Raw genomic sequence first — 24483 nt, 5'->3', positions numbered from 1 at the left:
TGATAAGCATTTTAGCTTTGGTAGGTCCTGCCTGTTTGTTCCATACTCCTATCAGGAGTGTGGGTGTGCCCAATTACACATCCTCTTGCCAATGCTTAATTTTATCTATCAAAATATTTGCAGATCTGAGGGCTGGCCTGATGGCATAGTAGTTAAGTTTGTACACTCTGCTTTGGCTGCCCAGGGTTTGTGGGTTTAGATCCTGGGCACAGACCTTCATACCACTCATCAAGCCATGCTGTGGTGGTGACCCACATACAAAATAGAGGAAGATTGGCGCAGATGTTGGCTCAGGGCAAGTCTTCCTCACCCCCCCCCAAAAAAAATATATATATACGTGTGTGTGTGTATATATATATATACACACACACACGTATATATATATATTTGCAGGTCTGGAAGAAAATACTTGTTTTCATTAATGTGTATATAATTACTAGTGAGGGTTGAATGTCATTTTGTGTTTATTGGCCATTTACTTTTCTTTGATGTAGAATTGCCTTCTCTTTGGGTTCCATTTCTATCACCTTTTTGTTGCGGACTTTCCTCTATCTAGGAGGCAAAATGTAGAAAGAGCCTTGTGAAAGGAAACATGAGCAAAGTCTTCTCTTACGATGAATAGTGTGAGAAATACTGTGTAGAATAAGAAGTTCGACCTAATTTATGGGATTCCAACTCCAGCTCTCTTCGCATGCATTCCAGTTCCTATTTGTTTTAGAGCAAAAGAAAGCCTTTTGTCTGAACCCCAGGCTCTTTGATGTGAAATGTTTGTTCTGTGGCATCTAAAAGGAAGCTTTAAGCACATACGGCTTAGGCAGAATGAAAAGATGTTCCCACTTGGTTAGATTCAGGAAAGAGAGGGCAGTGTTCCTGGAATTAAAATCTGTCTCTAAGGCATCCATGTTGACAACTTTGCAAGAGTTTATGCTCTTGAGGGAAGTGAGTCATCCACTTCTGTCCAGAGTCCTATGACTTAGAAGTTGCTAATTACAAACTCTACTGTGACTACATGCTTACAGCTCTCATTTTTCTCTCTCCCTGTGGCCACCGTAAGAATCGATGTCCATCGTAAAGAGAATGCAGGTGCTGCTGAGAAGTCGATTACTATCCTCTCTACCCCTGAAGGCACCTCTGCGGCTTGTAAGTCTATTCTGGAGATTATGCATAAGGAAGCTCAAGATATAAAATTGTGAGTAAAGAGGATTAACTTGTGAAGAGGTTGATATTCATGCTGTTTCGTTTGGATTTCTATGACGTAATTCTCGGGAATTGCCAATAAACACAGGGAATTGCTGTCCCAATGAGCTACAGTGATTGGCACTGTTGATTCAATTGTAAAGCATAAGTCTCTTAAATATTTTATTTTCATTCATGTTTGGATATGGGGTGAGTGGCGGTAATGGGGAAAGTCCAGCTGTAGAAGAAAGCAAGTGGGGGACATAGGAAGACCACCTAAGGTCCAAAAAGTATCCCTGGCATTTACCCTAGGTGGGGGCCCCAAATCCTCACTCCTTTGCTCTGAGCTCCTTGGGGCTGTTCTTGTCTGCCCAGCCCCATCCTGCAGCAGCAGGGACTACAGAGGTGGGGAAGTCCCTAATCTTGTGCTCAGGTAAACTGGGGATTTATTGGGATGTCCCAGGTGGATGTTCCAGGATGAGCTACTTTTAGCAGATGGCACAGTGTTGCACTAAAAGGGGAATCTGGAGTGAGGTGCTGGAGTTCGCCTGGGGACCTCGTCACCAGCACTTAGTCTGTGGGCACCTTGAAAACATACTAAATATACTTTAGTTACAAGGTGTTATATGGTGCTTTAAGATTGTAGTTCTTTTTTAGTACAGAGAAAAATAAAGAAAAGCCCACCATCCAGATAACCACGATGACATTTTTAAACAGTGATATGTGTATGACTTGGAAATTCAGAAAGGTGCAAAGTGCAGGCCCCCTTCTGCTCTTACACTCTTCCCCTGAAGTGTAACCACAACTGAGTTTCTTTTGTTTCCTTCTATAAATTGTGCACCTTATCTCCAGGTATGTGATTTAAAATTTATGCAGAAATCATACTGTTTTGCATTTGTACTGTGTTCTGCTATTGGGAGTTTAGGAATACGGATTGAGTAAGAGGTGTTTTCAAAGAGCTTAACAGAATCTATCATTGGAAGAAATTCCCTGAGATGAATAAAAGAAAACTCTTTTAAAAATTAACTTCTATCCAAATCTTATTAATGTTTTTTCACTCCCTCTATTCATGCATTGCTAGAATGTAGGCTAATGGTCAGCAAGCTTTAAACTCTACCTAGCATAATGTTTCCTATATGGTAGGTAGGAAGTAAATGTTTAATGAACGAATGTTGTCTTTTTACCCAAGAGTAGGTTTACTTACTCTAATTTCATGACCTTTTTTTTTAAAATTTACAGCACAGAAGAGATTCCCCTGAAGATTTTAGCCCATAATAACTTTGTAGGCCGTCTTATTGGTAAGGAAGGAAGAAACCTTAAAAAAATCGAGCAAGACACAGACACTAAAATCACGATATCTCCGTAAGTGCTGCCTTGCTTTCTTTTGAACTAGAAAATTTTCACACACTGTGTTTAAGCTGTAGGTTCTATATTAAGCATAGTTCTGCCATTTTACAGCTGTTGGAGCTGGCCTGTGCTGCTTTACTTACACTTCATTTCTCAAACTCTGTCCACTGTCTGCTATCTGTTTCTAACCATATTGAAAGCATCGTCTGTTCCCACTGAAGACGCAGGAAGCACGAAATACCCTACATTCATATTTCCTGGCTGAAGTCTTGGTCAAGTTTTCTGATATTTATTTCTGAAGTTGGAGTATATAATCCAGTTTATTATCCATTGCTGTGTAACAAATTAGTCCAACATTTGACAGCTTAAGACAACAGTGAACATTTATTGCTTACCTGGTTTCTGTGGGTCAGGAATCCAGCAGCAGCTTAACTGGATGATTCTGGTTCAGGGTCTCTTGATGTCGCTGACAAGTTGATGCTGGCTGTTGGTGTGAGGTCCCTGTTCCTCACCACAGGGGCCTCTCAGTTGGGCTGCTTGGCCGTCCTCACAACACGGCAGCTGTCTTCCCCCAGAGTGAAGGGCCCCAGCAAGAGCAAGATGGAAGCGGCAGTGCCTTTTGTAACATAGCCTCAGAAGTCACACTCTATCACTTTCTAATATTGTTCACACAAGTCAGCTCTATTCATTGTGGGAGGGGACTACACCCCACTGGGAAGGGAGTCATCTTGGGAGGCTAGCCCCCACATCTAGAGTCCGTGAATGCTCTGAAATTACGTGGAAATGTTTTTCTCTTTCTGAGGGTGACTATCCTTAGTTTCCATCAGAGTACTCAAAAAAATGAGGTGGGAAGAGATTGATGAACTAAAGAAGAATGGTAGGGCAAGACTGAGGCGACATGTCTGTGTACCAAGCAGTTGTCAAAGGAGGAAGGGGTGGTAAGGAAGTAGGAGAGTCCTGCTTGGTTGTAAAGAAAGAACAAAATCACAAGGTGGTAAATAAATAAATGTTCCCACTCTATCTCGAATTTTATGTATAGGAAGGGGAGGGTTTTAAGAGAAAAAAGTCTTAAGAGCTGTTCTAGAAGCAGTTATTTGAAAGCTTTAATATAAAATGCTTGGCAGGGGAGAGGTGGATTGAGACTGAAGATGAGAAATCCACTTTTTATTATTATTATTATTTTTTTTTTTTGGTGAGGAAGATTGGCCCTGAGCTAACATCTATGCCACTCTTCCTCTATTTTGTATATGGGACACCGCCACAGCATGGTTTGATGAGTGGTCTGTAGGTCTGCACCCAGCATCTGAACCTGCAAACCCCTGGCTGCCGAAGTGGAGCATATGAACTTAACCACTAAGCAACCAGGCCGGCCCCCACTTTTTCTTTAAGTAGTCTAAGACAAATGGTGTTCATTGTGTGGATGTATACATTAAGTTTGAGAAAAAATTAAGGCATAGTACCCCATTCATGTGGCTCAAGATTAGCTTAAGACACTCTGCTAGTAGTGAAAATGAGAATTTTAACTCTAGGGGTATAAAGGAGAGCTGTACCAATATTCCCTATCCTTCAGTCTGTGTACTTAGCTTCATTTTCCATGGTGAGTATCTCCCATTGCTTTCCCTCTCAGGGGTGTTGACTGGCTCAGGCTTGGGTGGTCTCAGACGTCACGTGAGCAGATTTTGAAGCTTCAGCAGGACCTGGGTCGAGCAGGGAGTTTCTGAATATTGCTGTTGTATTCTAACTTTTGGTTGTCTAAATGGTCATCAAAGGTCCAATTTTTTATTTAGTTAAGATGGGTTGATTTATATCACTTCCTCCAGCCTACTTTGATCCGAATTCTAAAATTACTGGCAAAACGTAAGTTTAGACACATGAATTCTGGTTTGCCTTTTTGGAATATATCCTTGCTTGGTGACCCAGAAAATGCAATTGCATGAGAATGCCAATTATGCCTAGAATTGGTCACTGCGGACTAGGAACATACTTATTAAAGTTATGTACATCTGGTTCTTGGTTTCCACTAAAACTGTGCGTTCTTCTGACCATTTTCTTTACATTTCATTGTTAAATTGTGAAAATGGTTCAACCTTAAGTGGTAAAGAAGTATTCTACGTTTAAAACATGGACTTAATTAAACTATGCGCACCCAGTAATTTTTATTGGAAGGTGGGAGGGGATGTATTTTCTTCTGCAGCTTTACAATTCTTGGATTCATGTCTTTTGGGGCTTACTCATTTTTCATCATGTCTAACCACCCGCTTTTACATATTGTCAGCCTCCACAGTTGGGTTTTAATTGCCATCTGTGGCTGAACTACTATTAACTGTCTTCCTCCTATAATTTCCATTCTTTTTCTTTCCCCTCTTTTTCAATCTGCAGATTGCAGGAATTGACGCTGTATAATCCGGAGCGCACCATTACAATCAAAGGCAATGTTGAAACATGTGCCAAAGCTGAGGAAGAGATAATGAAGAAAATCAGGGAGTCTTATGAAAACGATATTGCTTCTATGAATGTTAGTTTTAATACGAAAGCATGTTTTTATTTTGATGAACAGTTTAAAAAGATGTTTTTAATTGCATTAATATTCATTTCTTTAATGGTGTCGTCATTCAACATAGTTTCTAACTATGGTGATTTTTGGCACCATGTAAGTGCCCTGGGGTACGTGGGAAGACACAGGCTTTGACATTAGGCTTGATTATCTCTGTGATTTCAGCAAATTTTTTACTCTTTGAGCCTTAGCTTCCTTATCTCTGACATTAGGCTAATACCTAACTAAAAAAGGTTAATCTCTCTGATACGATGTTTATTTGAGGAGGATTAGTATAGTAGAAATGTGGGCTTTAGAGGTATGTGAACTGGGTTTGAATCTCAGCGCAACCAATGATTAGTTGCAGCTCTGTGTACTTGGATAAGTTATTTGGCCTTTCTGAGCATCAGTTTCCTCATCTGTAAAATGGGACTACTGCCTACATTGCATGCCTACTACAATTACAATAGATACAGTGCCTATGAAAGCTGTTATAAATACAAAATTAAAACTTAATGGTTACTCATAAACCTTGGAGATAAAAGGATTTCAATGACAATCTGTGAACTGCAACTAAGGTGATTAAAGTGGGTTGCTGACATTCCTTAATGGATGGAATGGTGCTGAAAATGTAACATTTCAAAAGTCCATCTTGAATTTTCAAGTAAATGATTGAAAGGAAAAATTCCTGAATTGGGCCTAACATCTGAAATATTACACGTAAGAGAAGGGAAGTGTTAAGATATTACCTGTGAGAAGGGCCTAGAATGCTAATCGTTTTACCCTACATGACTGCCAGCCTCCCTTCACATTATCACTGCTCAGCCAAATGTTTCAGAGTAGACCGGGAGTAAACCCAACCCCACAGGCCTTTTAAAATGATTCTCAAGTATGCTCAAGTCTTTAGCTCTCCGATCTCCACCTTACTTCCTCGACCTTTATAAAATTAAACCAAAACAGAATCCCCTATCTGGCTCCTGGATCCACTCCAAAGATATGTTTAGTTGCAATAATTACATGGAAATGGGACCTGATTTCCAAGGGGCTTGACTTTGTTTAAGGCCTTTGGACCCACGACTGCCAACTTTTATCCAAGGAGTAAAGATCTCTTGATAGCTGGTTCTGTATATCCGGTTTGCTTTTCAGTGAACAAATCTTGTTTGCTTACTTCTTCAACTAATGCAAGATTTTCAGTCTGTGTTTACTGTGTGCCCACAGCATAGCATACATATTTATCTAAGCACTGTGAGCTGGTCCAAAAGGAAAGAAAGGCTGTGTTCTCTGCTCTGAGAAACCTAGGGTAGCTTCCGATAAAGGAGAAGCAGACGAGCACATGGATTTTAAAATACTAAGAAATATAAACAGAAACTGTATACTCAGGTATAATCACATGGAACTCTACTTTGTACTAAAATTTGAGTTATGATTTTTTCTTCACTAGACAAGAGGTTACAATCTGAGTATTGTCACTTTATAAATGCTTATTTATACTTGATTGCTTAACTGTAAAATGAAGGGACCTTTTTGCCATTGCAGCTTCAAGCGCATTTAATTCCTGGGTTAAATCTGAATGCCTTGGGTCTGTTCCCACCCACTTCAGGGATGCCGCCTCCCACCTCAGGGCCCCCTTCAGCTATGACTCCTCCTTACCCACAGTTTGAGGTAAGATATGTGCCTTGGCTTTTTTTACGGTTGAGTGGGATGCAGTCAAAGGGACACAGTCAGGCTTAGTTGCCCTCAAGTAGTGTGACATTAAATGCTAATTGGGAAAAATCTTAATGTAAAACCTGGTCCCCGTGTGGTCTATTATCAGCTTAGAGCCAGCAGGTGCTTTCCAGTTCTTATCAGCAGAACCTTCCATCACCCCTTGTACACACATGAGTTATTTACTTATTTATTTGTTTGTTTGTGAAGTTTTTGGGTGATATGGTTGTGAACATGTGTTTTTAAATATCAAAAGAAAAGTTTGAGACTTTGGGGAGGGGGAAGGAGGTTAGTTATTTTTAAATGTTGAAGGAAAGGATTTTTAAAAGTCTTCCTTCATCTTTAACTTCACCTGGAAGTTAACTGCTTTGAAAGGCCAGTAAAGACTGGACATGTTTCCCACTCTCAGTGTTTGTACTTTGTAAACAGCTCAGATAGTTATGCTCACAAATCTGTCGTGCCTGCGTGTGTTTGCGTGGAAATGTTAAATAGCTTTTATTTGTTGTGTAAACAGGTAGATTATTAAGAAACAAACCTTATTTTTATATTTGCTTTTAAGAATAGCATTTTCCCTCAGGTCAGAAATAGGAGACCAGTGATAGTATGAAAATAATTGCAGCACAGCAAATACCTTATACCGCAATGTTTTTAAAGTAGTTCATAATTCATTTGCATTATCAACGATAGTTGGAGGTAGACAATCGTGTGAAATAAAATTAACACTCTAGCTCTCCCTTCATGAATTTGTTTTTACCTCTTTCCCTTGCTGTTTGGCTCTCTTCTTATCATATAATGTTTGCTGGGGCACCTCCTACACCAATTTAGGGAAAAGTCCAGGTGGAATAGGTTGGGGGTTCCATTTTCACAGCTTAAAGAGTACATGTAGAGTAAAATGCCACCAGGATTCTACAGAGAATATAGGTCGCTGAGATCTTCCATATTCTATCCATTCAAGAATGAGCATTTCCTTTGCCTGGCCCTGAAACCACCAGACTGTCAGGTGTTCTTAGCTTTTGCCCTCTTCTTGAGGCATGTGTTTCTGCCTCTACTGTCAGCAGTAATTGCATCTTCCCCTGCAATTCATCTGCTGCTTGAACATGTTTGGGCTGGAAATCATGTAACGAAGTATTAACTGAAGGCTAGGCGTCAGGATTTCAGTCCATATCGAGTATTCATAGACTCATCATGCATTAAGCGAAGCTCTCCACCACAGCTAAAGGTGATGGGAAGTTGTGGATGTGTTTGCACCTTGATACTAAAAGGGACTGGTGGAAAGAGCCCTGGAGCGAGCACCAGGTCCACCCAGCTCTGCCCTGGGTTTGTCTCACCAGCACAATGAAGAAACTAAACTAGGTGAGTTATCTCTAAGGACTCTTCTTTCAGGCCGAACGAACATTTCTGGGTTTTACAGAATTCAATAATATAAAGCATTTAAGAGGGTAAAAGTGAGCCTAACATAGCAATGTGAGAGTATATGGACTTAACCTCTAATAAGTCTCCTAGTGTCTTTATTACAAATAGATGCATTTGTCATATGATTGAGTTTAGGGCAAATGTATCCCTGATGGTTCTGTGTAAAATGACATTTATTGAAAGCTACAAGGAGCTGATTACTTAAAGTACCTCTGGGCTGGAGAAGCTCTCATTTAACCTACATTTCCACGAGTCACCCTAACCTAGCTTTCTCTTTGGGCAAGTTACTTACCTCTCTGTTCCTCTCTTCCCCAGTTTGTAAACTGAGGTGTCACTTTGACTCTTCTCTTTCTTTCTACTGTTACACACGTCATGTTCCAAGTAAAGCCTCTCACATTATGAGTGGTAGCATTCCTGGACATCATCTGTCTTCTACACTTAAGTGGATGCTTCAGAAGCAAAAATTCCTAAAGTGGACTGCCAGGTAGCTATTTTTTAAGTGTACAAATAAAAGAATATGCATATTCTCTGGATTTAGTCAATTTTCTGATTTAATGATAACGGTTCTGTGTATTGGGTTTCCATGTTGTTAGAAAAATTAAGATTGTTTTAAGAGAAGGGAGATCATATTAAGCACTTAAATTTCTGAAGCACTTGTACTATTTTAAATGTCTGAGTGACTTAAGTAGCAATTGTGTTGCATTTTAAGAATGGGAGAAGAAAGTCAATGATCTTAACTTTGATAAAAGTGAGCTGAGAGTAAATGTAAGGAAGATCTCACTGGAATAGGTGGTCTTTGCTTCTCCTGAGATTTTAAAACTAAATCAAACAGGTGCAATTAGAAGCAGCCAGTGAGAACAGGAGAAGATACAGAAGCTGCCAGCAGTAAAGGCAGAAACACTAAGAGGGCAAGAGCACAGAACCCCTAATGACCTGGTGGTTTCAATGGCAGGAAAAGGAAATTCTCGCTCTTAAAGGGATGAAATGTGGACAGTCTTAGCAATCCATGTTCTTTGCAGAATTCCAATGGGCGTTTTACTCTACATGTATTCTAGGCAGGGATAAAATGGAATCCCCAACTTTACATTAGACATTGCCCTAAAATTGGTATAGGAGGTACCACTCAAAACACTAAATGTGAAGAAGGGCAAATCTGTTATCTGTCTAGCTGGAATCCTTGATAAATTGTATATTTATTGCATGTGTTTGCTGCTGATAAGTGTGGTCTTGTGATTTTTCTATAGATTTACACCTGCTGCTAACTTCATCTATTAGTCTTGAACTTCAAAAAACATCAGGAATTATCTATAGAACTTAAAAGTAGAGGAGTCTTAGATTTGTAACCTACCTTTTTCTCCAAACTGGAAGAAACCTTTGCTTTTATAGGTTTTAAAAATGTGTCCTCACAGCTGCCTTTTCCTCCTCTAGGTGTGTAATGCTCTCTTGGTTAGTTGGCATATATTTTTACAAACTTTGTAATTATAGGTGATTATTAATGAGAACACTGTACTATTTTGAACTTTCCTCCTCAAGGACATTCACCTTAACGTTAACCACAATATCGTCGTCATTCTCCAGAAATTTGGCAGAATATTATTATTTAATATGCACTCCATGTCTAAATTTCCATAGATACCCCAATAATGTTCTATATATGTTTTAAATAAAGAATCCAATCAAGGATCCTGCACTGCCGTTAGTTGTCATGTCTCTTTAATCTCGTTTTTTATCTTTAACAGTATTCTATCCGCCTGTCCCCCTTTTTTTCTTCATCATAGCATTGACATTTTTCTTCTTTATGGCACTGAAGAATACAGGCTAGTGATTTTATTTATTTTATTTTTTTGAGGAAGATTAGCCCTGAGCTAACATCTGCTGCCACTCCTCTTTTTGCTGAGGAATACTGGCCCTGAGCTAACATCCGTGCCCATCTTCCTCTGCTTTATATGTGGGACGCCTACCACAGCATGGCATGCCAAGCGGTGCCATGTCTGCATTCGGGATCCGAACCGGCAAACCCCGGGGCACCAAAGCGGAATGTGCACACTCAATCCCTAAGCCACCCGGCCGGCGCCAGGCTAGTGATTTTATAGAATGTCCCCTAATTTGGAATTCACTGACTGCCTCTGCATTATTAGGCTCAGGTCACACCTTTTTTGGGGCAGGAATATCTTAGTGTGTCACATCGGGAAGCAAATGATGTCAGTGTGTCTCGTTGGTTGTGTTAAGTTTGATCATGCGATTAAGGCAGAGTCATCTAATTTCTCCATTGGAAAGATACCTTTCCAAATTGAGATTAAGAAGTGCTAAGTAGTACTTTGAGAATGTGTGGATATCTTGCTCTCCAACCATATTTCACCCAATGGTTTAATATCCATTGCTGACATTTGCACAAATCATGTATTACTATAACTATTTTTATATCTTCTTTTACATTTATTAGTTGGCAATCTTCTGTAAAGTACAGCTTTCTCTACTCCCTGCCTTAAGGGGAAATGTTTTTTAGTTACATTAAAATTATCCCAGACCTTTCAAATAGCACCCTCTTCCACCCCCCATAAGTTTTGGGGGTGAATCCCAGGAATCACTATTTTGGAAAGCTCCCTAGATGCCTCCATTGTGTAGTCAAGGTTAACAACAGCTGCTCTGTTTAACTGGCTAAGAACCTGTGCCCCACCTAGGACTTAAATGAATCAGAATTTCATTGGGAGTAGATGGAAGCTCAGAAACTTGTAGTTTTGTAGATAAAGGTCATCAGGAGTTTTTTTACTACCCATTGATTGTCAAGAGCTACTCTTCTGCAAAGAATGTTTACTAGTCTGTGGAGGGTGGACTTAAATGTTGGAAAGAATATCTCCTATCAAGACTAATGTATGGGAGACAATATTTTGGATAAGTATAAACACACACCACTCACGTATGTCCCTCTTTCTAACTTGCTCAAGGCTTTATTTTATTTAGCGTGGTGAGAAAACTCACCCCTTTTTCTCTGACCACTTGTCATTCCAATCCATAGGCAACTATCAGGCCAAAAATGTCTGTAGGATGCTGCCATATGTCTATTTTCATGCTTCTAAATATATCTTGGCATGCTATGTCTATCAAGATTAGGTTTGGCTGTGGAAAGGAAAGGAAAAAAATTAGTTCAAATGAGCTTTGATTTTTCAAGAGAAGAAGTGAAGCGCAGACAACTCAAGTAGTTCTGGTAGTAGTTCTGCCATATCATTTAGGACTGGTGCTCCTATTGGCTTAGCATGCTGTCTCCTGGCCCAGGACGACTGCTCAAGCTCCAGCCATTGAGTCTGATTCCAGCCAGCAAGAAGGATGAAGTTCAAAAATTGGCAGCTGCCTCATTTAAGGACACTGCCGGAGGATAGTTTTTCACACTTCCACTGGTGTTTGCCAGAACATTACACCTGGCCATGTCTTCCTGCAAGGGAAGCTGGGAAACAGACTTTATAACTAAATAGATGAATTGATGTTGGGGATAGCTATTTGACTCAGCCCCACTGGATTCAGCAGTTTTACATGTTAAAGGAATCTCAGAGCCTGGGAAAGAGGAGGTAAGTTTTTTAAGTTCTCTCTCTCAAAAAAAAAGGAGAATTTAAATTAATTCTGGAGGAGAAAATTCCATGTTCTAATTCCACTTCTACAGATTATTTTTATCTAAATAAAGGGAAAATATTTTCAGAGAATTGTATTGTGTCTCTGGATACCAATTAGAGTAAATTCTACTTCCAAATAGCTGTCAGATTTAATGTTTCAGGGAACAATTCCTTAACAAGTTTTGTTTTAGTGTATAACTTCATGGGGGAGGAATACTTAGTTGAAATAGCTTTGTCTTCACTGTCTATTATTAGACTTTGCTCTTTTTCTAAAGCCAAATCACTAATACTTATCAAGTGTACCTAGTGGTCACCACTTTTTGAAATCCAAATAAACTATTGTTTTTAAAGGCAGTAGTTAAATTCACCAAAGCTTTATCATTTTTTGCTTACCATTACTTCTTACATTCCTTTTCTTCCCTTTGGCCTCACTTTGCTTCATGCTAAAGAACATAGTATTGAAGGTCTGTGATGACATTTTTAAAAAACCAAGTTAGAGAATCCAAGGTTGGCAGGTAGTTGCTCTCAGCACTTTGATGATGCTCCTCCACGCAGCCTGGCATCTGCGGCTGCGCTGAGAAGCTTGCTGTCCCTTAGAATCTCTCAGAGAAGTCACGATACTTACCAAGAGCATCCCTTTATCCTTGATGCCCTGTAGGCTGGCAGGGAATCTCTGCTTTTACTTTAAATGTATATTGCCTGGCAAGGAGTAGGTTTTGATGAGTAAATGTTTAAAAGAATCTGGCTCTATTTATATGTATTGCTTCCTCTTTCTTTTAGAGTTGTTTCATTTTTCTACTCATGTTTTCTCACTTGTGCTTCGTAACATGAAAGTAGAATTGATACATCTTGTCTTTGGATAAACCCTTTGCCTCTGTTCCATTCCACAGCTTTGCAGCCCTTCCCCTCCACCCCGACATACTCTTCTTCCTGGAACCTGCCAGGTTGGTTTTTCCAAGAGAGCCAAAGAGTTGGTTCTTCCAACAGACAAAAAGTCTCTAGTTCCTGCCTAGCAGCTGGCTCATGCAGTACTTAATTGGCAAACTTCGAGTTTATAAATGACAGGAAATGCTCCTTTCAGAAATGCTCAAACAGTAGGGAAGAGGCAATTGGCAGCTAGTGAGCAGAGCGAGAGCTGGAATTGGCATAGCACACAACATCCATAGCTGGATGGTCTTGGCAGCTTGCGTTTGGGTTGGCAGAAGTTAGCCCAAGTGATGTTGTGTTCATAATTTTGATAGCATCTTGGGAATCTCCCCAGAAGTCTCCAGAACAATAGTGTAATCTTAAAATTGCTAACTTTCTGCTTATGGAAGAGGCAAGAAAGGCCAGCAATTCCTTAGATCTTAGCTAATTTAAGGTGCTCTTTAAGAAACAAAATATTTTGAGTTGAAAGGGATTTTTAGATCATCTAGATAACTGTTTCATGGAATCTCTTAGTCCTACTCCTGAGGATTTCTTACGGTGGGTGCAGCTCTTTTGTCATTATACAATTTCAAAGTAAATAACTCATTGCACACATTTATTACTTGTAAGAGGTCTTGATTACCTAGTTTTGGGGAGAAACTTTCTTTGCCCTTTTTTTTTTTTTTTTTTAAGACTTCAATATTCTGTTCAGGTCATAGAGTTGAGTAAACTTAATTCCACTTCCAGACCAAAATCCATTAAGACAAAACAAAAAACCTCAGGAGTATCTATTTTACAAGCCAAAGGGAAACGCTGGCCTCCTTCCAGGTTCCTGGAGGCTGGTCTTGTTGGCTGGCATGGTGTCCCTCCATGTCTCTGTAATGTCTTAGATTCTGTTCCTCACAAAGTAAATACACTTAGCCTTACTGTTTGTTCATTCTTGTATCTCTTCATGATAGATGATTAGGCATTACTCATTGGCAAACCTCATCAGTTATGCAAACTTTCAGTTGAGCAGCTTTGTTGTTCTGTTATTTCAAGCTATATAGCATAGTCTGCCAAGAAGTCCAAAGGAAGTTTTACCGATAGGCATCTGGCAGAAATCCATTAGGAGGCAGCTTGTGTCCTGTGAATCTTTCACCTCTGAAGGTTTAGTAAGAAGGGTTCAAGATAAAGCAGCTGAACATGAACTTAAATGCAAAGAATGTGTAACAAGAAAGGGTAATACTGATGAATTTTTTCAAGCCCGATCTCAGAGACTTAAATTCACAGGTGAAAGAGGCTTATCATAACCCATTGTTCTGACTTTTTAGCTTTCTAAGTAAACATTAAATTATCTGCTTATCTGGGTGTCCAAAGCCTGAAAACACGGCTTACTCTGCTGAAGCACATCTAGGAATGATCTGTACCAGAGAGCCAGTTTAGTGATTATCAAGTAAACAAGATGTTTATGCAAGGTGCCTTATGTTGCCAGAGGGAAATTTCCTTGAACAGTAACTTATGGTCAGGGAGATGCCTGGTGGAGATGGAGCTGTTGGAGCAAAGGATGTTGGGTGATGTTCAGAAATGTCTTCATCAAGCTTCAGACATCTGATGAGTCAACTGTTAAGGTTCTATTGCCAAGAGTACAAATCACTGTCCATCAGTCTAGGGTACCATCTCCTCCTGCTAACACTGCTTTTTTTATATTTGACAGGTTCTGTTGCTTCTGTTTTCAGCCCAGTAGTACAGAACATTTTTCTGTTTACATGCTGACTCTTCATGTCTTTGCCCCTTCTTTCTGTTACATTGTAGTCCTTTCAGTCCTTCTCTACTTGCCTACCATTCCTTTTCCAAAGCTTCATACAACTTTTCTCTTAAATTTATTCTTAATCTGTATATTAGATTTGTTACCTCCTACCCCACTCCTACTCCCCCAAAATCAACAAAGCAAAAGCATCGATGGCCTTTCATCACTGTCAGCTTTTGCTTTTGTTCCCCTTTTGAGGCTACGACATAGTTTTTGCCTCTGAGCTTTTCTCATAGCAGTGGACTTCAATATCTTCCAGACAAAGACACACGCCGAGGCTGTGCTTTCGAGGCTCCAGGACTTTCGCTTTAAGGACAAGGCCTATTAGGTTAGTCCTCTGAGGACATTCAGAAGTTGCTCTCGGGGATCAGTCCCAGGAAAAGTAGTTTTTACTAAGCAAATGAAGAGTTTTTTTCTTATGGACATGGTAAATCATGCAACTGATTTACTTTTTTTCTTTTATTTTTTTAATTAGCTGCTAGGAAGCTTAGAGCGAAATTTGTGTAATAGCAGCATTTCTGTCTTCATGTTATCTTTTCTGTTCAGGTCCCTATGCTCCTATTTCTTCACCTCCTTTGTTTTATCTTTCTAGATTATGTTTTGTAAGTGATATAAAATCTTTCTGGAACATGGCCCAGAAAACAAATATAATTATACAGTCATAGCAAAATACAATGGGACAGATCTGGTTGAGTCAGACTTTAGATTTAGTCTGATCATTGAAAAGGTCTTTATCACCACCAGACCAAAAAAAAGTACATTATTCAGAAGAACATGATATGGATGTTCTCAGATAAAATATTTAGATCCTATTTCTGCTTAAAAAAAGATTGGTTAAGCTTAACATAGTTTTAATAGAAGGACCAGAATGACAAAATAAATTGATACTAACATTGAGCACAGTTTATGGTCAGTGTCAGCATATATCAGTTGGTATATCCAGTTATTAAAATAAGAAAGGTCTTAAAGTGTCCCTCTGGAATAAATGGTACATGGTAATTGCATCACACACTGGCAGGCTGTGAGGTACAGTGCTTTTCAAAGAGAGGCACTGTGTTCTTATGACTTGGATATTCTGAAGAATGAAATAATTCTATTTGATGTTCTTCATTGATGAATAGCAACAGAAGTCATTTGGCCAAGTTGTGCAGGACAGGCCCCTATCACAAATCTCCACAGTCAAGAGTTTAGTGGGAAGGCAAAAATCTCTTATGGTATGTTTGTTCTAAGAATGCACGTAGAGTTAAAAGAGAGAGTTCATTCACCTGACAACTTATATTAAGACCTGCAGTGTTACCTGACAACTTATATTAAGACCTGCAGTGTTACGACTTCCTGGGAAACAGAATACCAAAGAAATAACAAGTTGTAAAGGATATAGTACATCTACTTATACAGATGCTGAAGAAACAAAATCCAATGATCAGAAAAAAATCCAGTGGTTTTCGTCAAGAATATTTCCTGGAGTTGAACACTTACAGGAAATATGAGGTACATGGTGGGAAGAGACTTGGAAGAGGAGAGTTTAGATGATTATCATTTGTAGAAAATTAGGTGTAGGGTCTAGAATCATACATTGCTTTATTTTTCATAAGTATGAAAGGCATGGTTCAAATTAAAATGATTTCCCCCTTTAATACGTTTATTGACTGTAAGATAAATTTATTAGCATGAGAATTTGGAAATAGCTGTCCATTTTAAATGTTCATGCTCTGACGTGGCATATCTATTAGAAAAGATTTATGTTTAAAAATTTGATTGCAGTATTATATGAATTAGTGAAAAACTGGAAACCAAACTTTCTGAAGGTCTTTAGCATCTTCAGATACAGCAAAATAACTGTCAGGTAAAGACAGAATTGTGGGGTTTCTTCTTGCCAACTTGTGTGATGTGGTTATTTTATTCTTATAGTGGAAACAAACATTGAAACTCTTAAGTTACAAAGTATCTTAAACATGTGTAAATTGGGTGCCTGCAGGTGAGACAACAAACCTGTTGATTTCAGTTCCTTGTTCTAGTAGAGCATCATTTTTTTGTTTGTGATTCAATTAAAGTAATCTTTTTTGGTAAATTTTTTTTATTGAGGTATAATTGACAAAACAGTTTCAGGTGTGCGACATAATGGTTTAATATTTGCATATATTGCAAAATGATCACAAGTCTATAGTTAATATCTGTCACCATAAATAGTTAAATTTTTTTTCCTTGTGATGACAACTTTTAAGATCTTCTCTCTTAGCAACTTTCAAATATGCAATATAGTATTATTAACTGTAGTCACCATGTCGTACATTATATCCCCATGACTTATTTGTTTTATAACTGGAAGTTTGTACCTTTTGACCTCCCTTACATCATTCTTAATCTTTAGTTATCTGTATTCAAAATAAAGAAAAATTTTAAAGGACTATCTCTGATGCCCTTTTTAGCATGTTGATGATCAAAGCCTTAAGCTTTTGCCAACTATACATAAGAGATTTCTTTTGACTAATAGAAAGTCATACGAAGGCAGATCCCTGCCGTGACCAAGGAAGGCAGCACCACCTTGAAAGGAGAGTTATATTGGGCATTTTTCTTGAGAGTAACTTCTGCACCTCTATATTTCAAAGCATGTCCATACCCAGTGGAAGCAGGGTATATAGTGTTGTTGTTTTTTTTGTTTTGTTTTGTGAACACAGCTTAAGAGAGAGAGAGAACCAGGTTTGAATCCTGGCTCCAACACCAGTCAGTATATGACCTTGTGCAAGTGACATAACCTCTCTGGCTCAGTTTCTTATGTTTAAAATGGGAACATTGTTAGTTTCTATCAGTTGGGAGGTGTAAATGAGGTATTGCACAGCACCTCACACAGAGGAACTCACACATTGATGCTGATGAGCAATAGCAGAAGCCCACGAATGGATGAACCAGCCACTGCACGCATTTATCCCTCAACACAGACTTACCAGAAGGCTATCAGGCTATTTCACAGGACATGGTTTAGTCAACTCTATTTGGTAGGAATTTTTCTTTAAGTCTGTAGTTTCCTTCCTCTGAAGCAAAGATTTTTTAAAAAATAAAATAGTAAACAGAAACACTAGAAATAATAAAAGGGCTAGGCTGGTTCTTTAAATAAAAGGAAAACCTGATGCCTATTTATCAATTAAAAAATGGAAATGAGAAAAGGGAAATGATATTAGATAAGATAAAAATTAAGATACAACAATGTCAATAAATCTGAAAATGTCAAAACTTGTTTAGGATTACCAAATCAATCAGAAAAACTTCACTGACCAAATATTAGCTGTGTCAAGCCCATATAATTTTAATTAATTCGTTCAAGCCAAATGCTCAGGAAAAATGACAAAAACTTAGTGAAAAGGAAGACATGGGAAACTATAAAAGGACAGGCAGACATGTTTCATGGGGGTAAATGTATTAAATAAAACAAAAAAAAATAAACAGGAGAATACTACAAATAATATGTTCTGATTTGCTTTTTTACCCTAACAATACACTGGATATCTTCGCATGTCATTGATAGGTCCCTACCTCATTCTTCAAATAGATACTCCACAGCTGATTTACCTCATCCCTGCTGTGTGTGTGTGTGTATAGTTTCCAAGTTTCAAATAATTCATGTAATGCTGCAATCAAATCTTTGTACAAAAGTTTTTGTGCCCTTGTACAAATACCTCTGCTGCATAAACTTAGAACTGCTGAGTCAAAGGGCCTGTTCTCTGCCCTCCCTCTGGGCTTACCAGGGAGAAGATGGAGCTGTTAATGCCACTAGCAATTTTTGTGTGGTAAAGCAAATTTTGAGTGGCGACGTCATTTGGGTGGACCATCATTAAGTGACACAAAATTTGTTTCCACACCCAATAAAAATGAATGAGCTCAGTGCTGTTGTTTTGACTCAGATTTTCAAAAACTGATTAAAATGATCAAATTCTAAAGGCTTCCCTAGTTTCTGAGATGCTTGAAAGCAAAACTGTTGGCATGTTTTTGTTTGAGACTTTTAAAAGAATCTGGGAAGAGTTTAGATTAAAAAGTTAGAAATTAGGTTGCAGCTGTTTTATGGCTGTATGTGTACATATTACAGTAGTGATGGATTAACTTGAGCTCTTGGGAACGAGATTTATAGTATCCTACATAATAGGAATATAAGAAGTTTCAAGAGAGCGTTCTATGACGTGTTTCTTAGCAAGTATAGTTCATGCGTACATTTTATTGCAAGGTATCTTCTAACATCTCTAGAATCTTAGTTTGCTAAGTGTACTTTTTTTTTAACAAAGGCATATTTTGCTTTACTTCATTTATTCAGTTGTGGCTCATCTTAAGATATTTCTTGGCATACATGGGAAATCTCTGTACCTTCCTCTCAATTTTGCTGTGAACCTAAAATTGTCTTAAAAAATAATATTTTAAAAATATTTCTTGAAATAAATTTCTTAGAATTAACTTATCCTTGGAAGCATGTTTTTTTTATTGTTAGAAGGTAAACAAAGTGTTAACTTCCTGAACATGTGTACCACTTCTGCATTTTAGAACCTTTGGCTCAACAGTAACATCCTTGAACCTTGAATTGGCCTTTGTAGGAATCCAGTCACTGTGAACTCTTCCCTTGAGTGTTGTCCTTTAGCCCTGCAGGAAGCACTCTTGGAAGAGAGTCTCAGGAAGGGAACAACTAGCTTGAAGTGGGAAGATGAGGAAGAATGAAGTATACAGAGAAAAACCATCTATGGAAAACCTTTTAGAGTTAGCCTTCAGAACGTTTCCCAATTTGTCCATGTGTAAAGTGCAACGGGAAGGCAGAAATGGAAGGAATAAAGAATTATATGGCAAAGAATCTTAGGGAATTTTACCACTAAAGTGAATTAGTTGTCTTCTAATCCTGTCCTATGCTTGGGCATGATACGTATTGAATGGTAGCGGTAAGGTTTTACATGATTTACTCATACATAATGAGATTCAGGAGGTTTTCCCTCTGAGAATAGTTCACTAGCTGTGTGTTTAAGAAGCAAAAACTACATGGATAAAGTGTGGAGTTGGTATCTTTGGATGCTGTCATGTTTGCTTCATTTACTTGTTAAGAATCTACCTTGGGGGGCTGGCCCCGTGGCTGAGTGGTTAAGTTTGCGCACTCCGCTGCAGGCGGCCCCGTGTTTCGTTAGTTCGAATCCTGGGCGCGGACATGGCACTGCTCATCAGACCACGCTGAGGCAGCGTCCCACATGCCACAACTAGAAGAACCCACAACGAAGAACAACAAAGAATACACAACTATGTACCGGGGGGGCTTTGGGGAGAAAAAGGAAAAAATAAAATCTTAAAAAAAATTAAGACTCTACCTTGGATACAGTGATGGGGGATCTTGCTTAATTTTAGACATAATCTTGTCTCTCTATTCTAGTACATTTAAACTTTATAACATTTACATATCTTTTAAATCTGTAACTCGGTGACATTCTAAAGTTTAAGGAAATTGTGTAGAGAAGTGACATTTTAAATGCAGATGGTTTCAGGATGAATATGAGATCTTCTCGATCTGTCAGGTAAACTCATTTCAACTTCCTGTGGTGGTTTTTCCTGAAACTATCCTATTACTCCTACCGTATGAGGATGCCCCCGTCCCAATGCCAACAATAACAGCCTGATTTGTACCAAATAAGCATGTATGTTCTGTCTGTCTTTTCCAACAGCAATCAGAAACAGAGACTGTTCATCTGTTTATCCCAGCTTTATCTGTTGGTGCCATTATCGGCAAGCAGGGGCAGCATATCAAACAGCTTTCTCGCTTTGCAGGAGCTTCTATTAAGGTACTGTTCTGCCAGCTGTGGCTCTCCCAGTGTTTTAAATACAGATTGTTACAGAAGCATGGGTCTCCTTGCCACTTTAAAATTTGAATTGAATGTGACAGTCTATCCTGAGGTTAAAAAAAAAAAAAAAGGTATGACAGAAAACCCCAAACAACAGTATCTTAAACGAGCTAAGTTAAATTCTCTCTCCAAAAACGTAGTCTGGAGGTAAGTAATCCAGCGCTGGTATTGTGGTTCTGCCCCAGCAAGTCCTTGGACCTAGATTCCTTTTAGCTCGTCTTCCCCAGGTATGGCCTTGGTTCCTCATGGTCCCAAACGATACAATTCAGTGCTCTAACAGTCAAGTCTGGTCCAGCCAGTAGAAGAGGACATAAAGAACCACTTTCTCTGAAGGAGGTTTCCTGTTAGCTGCTTTAGGATATTTCTGTTTACCTTCCGTTGCTCAGAACTACGTTGTGAGGCTGGCTGTAGCTGGTGGGCCAGCAGGGAAATGTAGTCCATGTGTGGTCAGCTAAGTATTTTATTATTATGGAAGGTGGGGTAACAAATATCAGAGGACAACTAATGGTGTCCACTGAATAGATAACTGTGTGTTCTGAAGATTCTGTATTTTGATATGCTGAGAATCAATGTAATATCAAATATATGGGTCCTTTTGTTTTAAGGAATACACAAGTTGACAAAGGCTTGATATAGTGACAGCTTTCTTTAGGAAAACAATCAGTCTTTTGGGGGTTTTATTTTGGTTATATTTTATAAAATTTTTACAAAAATTTTTATTTAAAAGAATAGAGTTGACAAAAAATTGCACTTAAATGTTTATAGCATCTTTATTTATAAACTATCCCAAAACGGGAAGAGGCAAATGTTTGTCAACTGGCAAATGGATAAACTGTGGTCCATCTATGCAATAAATATTACTTAGTAATAAAAAGGAATAAACTACATGGATACATACAACAACTTGGATGAATCTCATGTATTAAAAGAAGTCCGACTCAAAAGGCCACAAACTCTGTGATCCCATTTATGTGACAGTTCTGGAAAAGGCAGAACTATAGGGATGGAGGAAAAAAATCAGTGGTTTTAGGAGCTGGAGGTAGAGAGAGGGTTGAATACAAAGAGGCAACATAAGAAATTTGGGGACTGATGGAACTGTTTTTACTTTGTGGTGGTGGTTACACAATTATGATTTGTTACAAAGGGAGTGAATTATACTGCATGTAAATAAACTAAGTAAATAATAAAAAAGCAAAACACACAGAAATAGCCCTCATGCTCTCTTATAGCAAAAGATAAGAAAATACATGAAGAGGAAATGCAGCCAAAATAAATAAATGGATAAAGGGAAAGACATGGTAAAAGATTAAGTGGTGAACCAACTTTACTATCCTGCTAGTTTCCTGATTAATGAGTTAAAAATAAATCTTTGACACATGCTCACACATGCAAAAAGAACCCAGTAGACTGATTCTGGAAAAACTATAATAAACATTTCATGAACAAAAAGAATTGAGTACTCAGATGTTTGGTTCTTTTTCTTTCTGGCTTTCGTGGAGGTTTGAGGTTAAAATGTTTTTGTTTCCAAAAAGTCTGAAATATGCATAATCTGAAAGATTCACCACCACTCTTGACACTGCTAGATTTACATATATGTAAATTTCCATATATGTACGTACTTTAGTAGGCATATATCTGGTATCACCAAACCATGATTATTTGTGTTCACTTACTGGACATTTAGGTTGTTCCTAATTCATCCTGCACAGATAGTGCAGTGATGAACAAAGTTCTTTCAGCCGAACTGTTACACACAACGTATTCTTTAACGTAAGTCTACAGAAGTAGAGTTAGTGAGTCAAAGGAGAGGTGCTTCTTTCAAGCTTTTGAGAGATGATAGCAATATATATTCCTAACCTCAGCGTACAAGTCCCCTAAGCCCCAGCTCTCTATCACCAGTAGTACTGACAAAGGTATTTTTTACAAAAGAAAACTAGTCAGAAAATGAAGAACAATATCTTCTTTCTAGGGGTTTCCTTGTGAATAACCCTAAGAGCTAGGACTAAAAGGAAGTAATTATTTGCTTATTTTATAGACTCAAAATTAGTCAGGACCCTGCATAAAGTAGGAATAGTAAGAATTTGGCTCTAGGTGACAGAAATGTTCTACTTTCTCCCTCCCTTAAAATAAAGCTAACTCCATGAAAAGTAACAACCTTCTTCTGAGTGTAAACACGTAGGGAAAGGCCTAGTAGACTATATAAGGAATTGACAGCAATCATATTGAGTGGCAGAATTTGGGGTAGTTTTTTTTTCTTTTTTGCTTCCTATTACATAGTAATAATATATTTTTAAAATAATCAGAATTGCTGCTTGTACAATAAATACCTAGCGAACTTTTTTCTTTTAAAACAACAACTACCAGCCAGGTCCCAAAATCCTTTCTCACCACGACACTGAGGGAATAGTGGTGGTCTCTCCCTTCAATAGTCTCGGCCACATTTCCCCAGCCCAGGCTTTTTGTGTGATTTCATATACTGTACAAAAATAGAAAAGTCTGAGTTTACTTTTCTTCTGCCAAATTAATGTTTATCTCATACGTTACTCCAACGAGCATACTTTAGGGGAATTTACCAGTTGTCTTAGATTTGTGAACTTAGCAGTTTCTTGCACATACAGGAAGCCTGAGGAGTTTCTGATGCATTTGGGCCAAAAACTACACTTGAGCACCACTGCATAGGGATTAGGAACATAGGCAGTGGAGACAGACCCAGCTCTCCCCTGAGCTCTATTAGCTGTGTGATCATGGGCCAGGTAACTCAGCTTCCCAGCCTTCAGCTTCCCGGAACATTTGTAAAGTAGAGGCAATACCTCATGAGGATGTAGTGAGAATTAGCTGAGAGACTGCATGTGGGCTTTTACATTAGGGCCAAGCACAGTGTAAGTACACTGTATATGGCAGAGGCCATAAGTAGTGAACCCACATTAATCATTGCCTCTGCATAACTTCCTTCCAGAAGGCTTTCATTCTACATTTCAGTAATTCATGTGCAGATGTCAGGCTGGTTTGTGTAACATTTCTATCAGTGGCACCTGAAAGTGTCATAACCCCTTGATGGATCTGTTACAGATCGCTCCAGCTGAAGCACCAGATGCTAAAGTGAGGATGGTGATTATCACCGGGCCACCAGAGGCTCAGTTCAAGGTATGTGCTCTAGAGTCTATGGACAGGTAACAAATGAACAGATGTGGCAAATGTTAATGCCACCTTTTCAGAAACTCCATAACCTAGCTTCTCCCTTAAATATATCTAATACTCAGGAGAAAGAATCTCTCAATGGAAATTCATAAGACTAAGAACAGAGCAAAAACATACCCAAAGTTGCATTTCAAAAATTAACCAAAAGTCTTTGATTTTGAGAGTTCTGCATTGGTTGTTGGGTTTACCTATCTCCCAAAGGAGAATGTGCTCAACACCTCATTATCACATGTGCAGGTGAGACCTTAAGAATGAAATTTATAAACCCATCTGGTTAATATGCCTTGGAAAACTTGTTCCCAAATTTTTCCTCTTGTCCCTGAAAAGCCTTAACCTTGAAATACAATGCCCCCTTTTCGTCTCACCCTTGGATTAACTCTCTTAGCCCTTGTCTATAGTCTCTCCACAAATCACTCTAATCCTTTGAATTTTAGAGGAATAAATGGCAGGCAGGCTTGTGGCATCTGTAATGGTATGAACCACTGCTCATGTTTATTGGGGTGTGGGGCTTTTGGGGCTGGGCTGCCTCACATTGTCTACTGAGAGGTGGTACAGCAGTGATGAAGAGCAGAGACGTGGCAGCCAGGCTGCTGGTTCAAATCCTAGCTCTACTATTTTACTAGCTGTGTGACCTTGGCAAGTTACTTAGCCCCTCTCTGGCTAGTTCCTTATCTGTAAAATGGCGTTAGGAGCACCTACAAGGTTTAAAGGAGGTTATAAGGTTTAAAAAAATCCATAAAGTGCTTAAAACAGTGCCTGACACATAGGAAGCACAATATAAATGTGGTGGTGGTGGTGGTTCAGCAGACTCTGGGTAGATCCAACTAAGACTCTGCCAAATCCTCAAGTTCACAAATAAGACATACTTTTGAGCATATGATTTCTCCCATAAAACTTTGTACAGGTGTCTTGTTTGCCATAGGTAAAAGCAGCTACTGAATTGGGATGAAGCTA

At 38.7% G+C, this 24483-nt stretch overlaps 2 protein-coding genes across 7 annotated transcripts in view; one reads left to right on the top strand and one right to left on the bottom strand.

Moving 5' to 3' along the window:
* The window catches only part of MALSU1 (mitochondrial assembly of ribosomal large subunit 1), a 72441-nt gene that overhangs the window by 33651 nt on the left and 14307 nt on the right, over window positions 1-24483 (bottom strand). The window contains exons 7-8 of one of the 5 annotated variants that reach the window (XR_011503480.1): window positions 11153-11290; window positions 3715-4220 (exon numbers count right to left, since the gene is read on the bottom strand). The gene's annotated coding sequence lies outside the window, so the exon portion shown is untranslated. Of the gene's footprint in view, window positions 1-2918; window positions 4221-4652; window positions 4977-11152; window positions 11291-21084; window positions 21327-24483 lie in introns of those variants that run through there. The other 4 variants (XR_011503478.1, XM_070510340.1, XR_011503479.1 and 1 more) reach the window with 4 other exon arrangements.
* The window catches only part of IGF2BP3 (insulin like growth factor 2 mRNA binding protein 3), a 136956-nt gene that overhangs the window by 108939 nt on the left and 3534 nt on the right, over window positions 1-24483 (top strand). For both annotated transcript variants that reach the window (XR_011503474.1, XM_014830566.3), the window contains exons 7-12: window positions 1055-1189; window positions 2416-2538; window positions 4903-5038; window positions 6593-6718; window positions 20155-20271; window positions 23401-23475. Coding sequence is in view for 1 of the 2 variants with exons in the window: in XM_014830566.3 (XP_014686052.1) it covers window positions 1055-1189; window positions 2416-2538; window positions 4903-5038; window positions 6593-6718; window positions 20155-20271; window positions 23401-23475 (712 nt within the window). In the remaining variant the exon portion in view is untranslated. The remainder of the gene's footprint in view (window positions 1-1054; window positions 1190-2415; window positions 2539-4902; window positions 5039-6592; window positions 6719-20154; window positions 20272-23400; window positions 23476-24483) is intronic.

The sequence above is a fragment of the Equus asinus genome, chromosome 1 (assembly GCF_041296235.1).
Source record: "Equus asinus isolate D_3611 breed Donkey chromosome 1, EquAss-T2T_v2, whole genome shotgun sequence".
Lineage (NCBI taxonomy): Eukaryota > Metazoa > Chordata > Mammalia > Perissodactyla > Equidae > Equus > Equus asinus.
Note: the sequence above shows the minus strand (reverse complement) of the source record. Positions and strands in the feature narration are given on the sequence as shown.